Source organism: Lottia gigantea (assembly GCF_000327385.1).
Source record: "Lottia gigantea unplaced genomic scaffold LOTGIsca_3, whole genome shotgun sequence".
Classification (NCBI taxonomy): Eukaryota; Metazoa; Mollusca; class Gastropoda; family Lottiidae; genus Lottia; species Lottia gigantea.
Window position 1 is genome coordinate 1,962,503 of NW_008708986.1, and position 3,534 is coordinate 1,966,036.

General features: G+C 37.8%; 1 protein-coding gene across 1 annotated transcript; it reads left to right on the forward strand.

Annotated features, from left to right (window-relative positions):
- Positions 1-442: 442 nt before the first annotated feature.
- LOTGIDRAFT_153217 (hypothetical protein) lies at positions 443-3,212 on the forward strand (the record flags this gene model as incomplete). Its single annotated transcript, XM_009057136.1, has 4 exons — positions 443-716; positions 1,342-1,403; positions 1,707-1,832; positions 2,112-3,212. The coding sequence occupies 4 exons, from the start codon at positions 443-445 to the stop codon at positions 3,210-3,212; spliced, it is 1,563 nt and encodes a 520-aa protein (XP_009055384.1).
- Positions 3,213-3,534: the final 322 nt, after the last annotated feature.

Genomic DNA, 3,534 nt, shown 5'->3' on the forward strand with positions numbered 1-3,534 from the left:
GAAGCGAGGAAACGGCGAGAAAGCGAGGAAAAAGCGAGGGTAAAAAAATGCTAAAAAGTTTGATTAATAATGCTGCAGCCTATTAATTTTGTTCTCGTGGGCGAGAAGTCGAGGGTAATATGGCCGCATCCGGCTTCCATAGATATGGTAACATATTTCATTCACACCCCAGCAATGCATCCGGTTAGCATTTTGAAACCTGTAGAAGACACGCTTTCATTTTATGATAAGCTAACTACTTATAGGCCAGGACACACCACTTTTGGGCTTGTGGAAATTGCGGTGGAAAATAGTTTCAGCTGGTTAAATTCGGCCAGTACTATACAGTGAGGTACTTAGTGTCACATTGTGCTTGTCCACTTCCATCTGTTAACAGCACTCGCTAATTTTAACGGAAACTTATTTCGTAGAAAGAGTTCCACTGTTCTTGGAGACGATCACGATGTCACGATTAACACCATATAGAGTTTTTGAAGTTACCGTCTTCTTCTGTGTTGTATGGACCTTCTTAACCACATTGTGCTGGACATGGTTCTTATGGACTGACCATATGGTAAAATCTTCAGATATTTCAACAGTTCAAGAATATTGGGAACCAGTTGTCCGTCTGGAGTCCGATCTATTGTTTGAACCGTTACGGCTCCAGAATCCACTTACTCGCGTGTCGCCCAGACCCAAAGTTACACCAGTTTACATTGTAGAAGAACATCACGAAGGTTTGTATCTCATTCTTGGTTACTGCTTTCGTCAACACCATTTCCTTGAAAATATGGTCTTCCATTGTCTCATTGTTTCTCATTAAATACATAACCCCCGTGATGATAACCTATTTATTTCTCCAAGGTGATTTGTGTTTGATCTACACTCCAACAGCTGGCACATGCAGCATAGCTGATACATAGAATTCATGTAATATAACTGTTCAGAATTATAGCATTAATGAAGTATGAATTGTACCCACACGAAAAAACCAGACACTTTTTGAAAATGGACACTGGGGTACAGGGGAGTCATTTACCCCACTAGAAAAATGGTTTGCACCCCCAATTGTACCCCATTTTATCTTTAACAGATTTGAAAATATGATTTACGTTATTACGACTATGGCGCCTCAACAACATATTTGCCGCATTTAGAATTATTTTTTCCTTCTACAGTATTGTTCGTCATTGATTTAGTCTGTCCCCTATTTGAACCCTTAGTACCCGGAGGCTGGCGCCGCCGTTGAAAGTGGACCTATGTGTCTCATTGGAAAGGGTAGCTTTGTCTATTTTATTGTGCAAATTGGCCGTATTTGGTGAATATTATCTGTAAGGGTTATTATCTTGTTTTATATTTCAGTTTTAACATATTGGTATAATGCAGCCAATCGAGGTCTCTTACCAACACAGAACAACACGTTGGTAAGTAGGCTACGGTCAAATCACCTTTTTCAGCAAACTTTTCGAGGAGCTTTCCCTTCCAAATTAACTAATCTATATAATTTTCCAAGGAATGTTCCATGAAGTTTAAGACCAGATCGAAAAACCTATCAAGGTAGTTTAAAACATTTGTTCGCCTCCATTACAAGGTAGGCTACATGTTACAACGACATCCTCTTCACACAGAAGTAAAGTTATGTTCACTTGAATCTACTTTTTACACAGTGTAAAACATACTCTTTGCCTTTAATTTGTAAGCATTATATCTATTTGTTATTTTTTCAGTTCCATATTGATGCCCATCAAGATGGAGCTTCACCTGAGAACTGGCAGGCGGTTCCTTTTTTCCGATTTCCGGTTTCAGAGCATGAAATACGCCTTATGATGCAACAAAACGACGCCTTTATATTTGTAAGTAGAACGATTTATCTTTGACTAAAGTTAGGTTTAAGACAATAGAAATGTTCTAATAGATTTTTCTTTTAATCCACTTATTTTTAGCAAAAGAACCGTATCTTTCGAGTCTGGCTTCATGAAAAGTTACAGGCTAATTTTAACCACCTTGCTGCTTGCCCTTCATGGCCAATGCCCTATCATATTATTATGTTCCACCCATCTTCTTTAACACAACACGAAAAACAGGTTCTACAACAAACTTGAAAGTTTTATTTTGAAACCTGCCAATTTCAGGAGTCAGTTATAACTGGGTTTATCAACAGATGGATCTACGTCTTCTCTTCTTGGGATCCTGAACAGAAACTTGAGGACGATTATTTAATATATACAAAATATATCGGTGCTTATACTATGGCGTCCGAGAATAAGACGAATGCCATTTGCGAGTGTGACTTTGAAGAAGAGCAGAGATACTGCATGCTACAAATTGGAGATCGCGAATCTCAGCAGTCAATCGAAATTCCGCCTGATCATTGCGATATAAAGCGAATAGTCAAAACGGAATATATGTCAGAGCAGAAGGCAATCGAACTTCTGAAGACCACAGATTGGTTGTCACCGACAGAAAACTTGGTTCTGGACATCGATGAAGATTTTTACGGCTGTGAAGCGAGTTGTATGCCACTGTATGATGTAGGTATACTGGAACCAGAAATACAAATGTTAAAGGGGTTGATAGCTCGTATATTCTGTCCAATGAATACGTTGCAAGAGCGTAAATTGGACCAGATATTTTACCGACTAACTCAGCGATTCATAGGCTGGAAACCAAACAACCAGAACAAGACCAAGTTCCTGCAGGAGAAGAAAGAATTCATTGAAATTGTGATTAAAGAAGTAGAAACGGTTGTTGATATGAACAAAGTCCAAAAGTGTCACAGAAATACCCTCTTTCGGGCATATTTACGTATGCTTTTAAAGAAATTCGAAAAATATACAGACGATCAATTGCGCGCCCTTGGTGAGGTAGGACTTTGCTTAGGAGGTACCCCAAAAGCAGCAGAATTTGAGTATCAAAGGGGTGCAAGGATCTGTGATGGATACAATCGACCAAATGAATCGATGGTATATTTTCACACTCCGACGGTTCAAGAAATTATCGATCGCACAATCCAGCTAGGAGAGATTCTTCAACTCCTTCCAGAGCCAGATGTAGTGACAATCTGTCGATCCATGAGAGATGGCTACACTCCTAGAAAGTTCTTCCATAAAATAGAACACGATGTATTGAAACTGCTTGAAGACAATTTTGAGAAAGTAACTAACGATTCTGTGCATTATGATAATGATTTACTTGGTGGAAGGTATGGGTGGCCGGATAGGCATGAAGTATGATACTTTTTTTTAAAGGGATACTACATCTTAGAAAAAACATAAAATTTAAGAATTTTAAAGTTGGCCAATAAGAGCATATAGTCATCAGTAGATATACCTGGTATCATAAATAACATAACAGGATCCTTATATAATCCGATAAATCTAAAAAACTTAATAAAAATGCAATTAACTATTGAAAAACGCTTAATATTATGATTAAGCATTTTTCTATAATTACTTAGTTTTATGAATTTTTCAATTCTCTAGATTTTACAGGGAATCTGTTGTAACTTTATGACACCATGTAAGTTCACTGATGAATATATTCTCATATTGACCA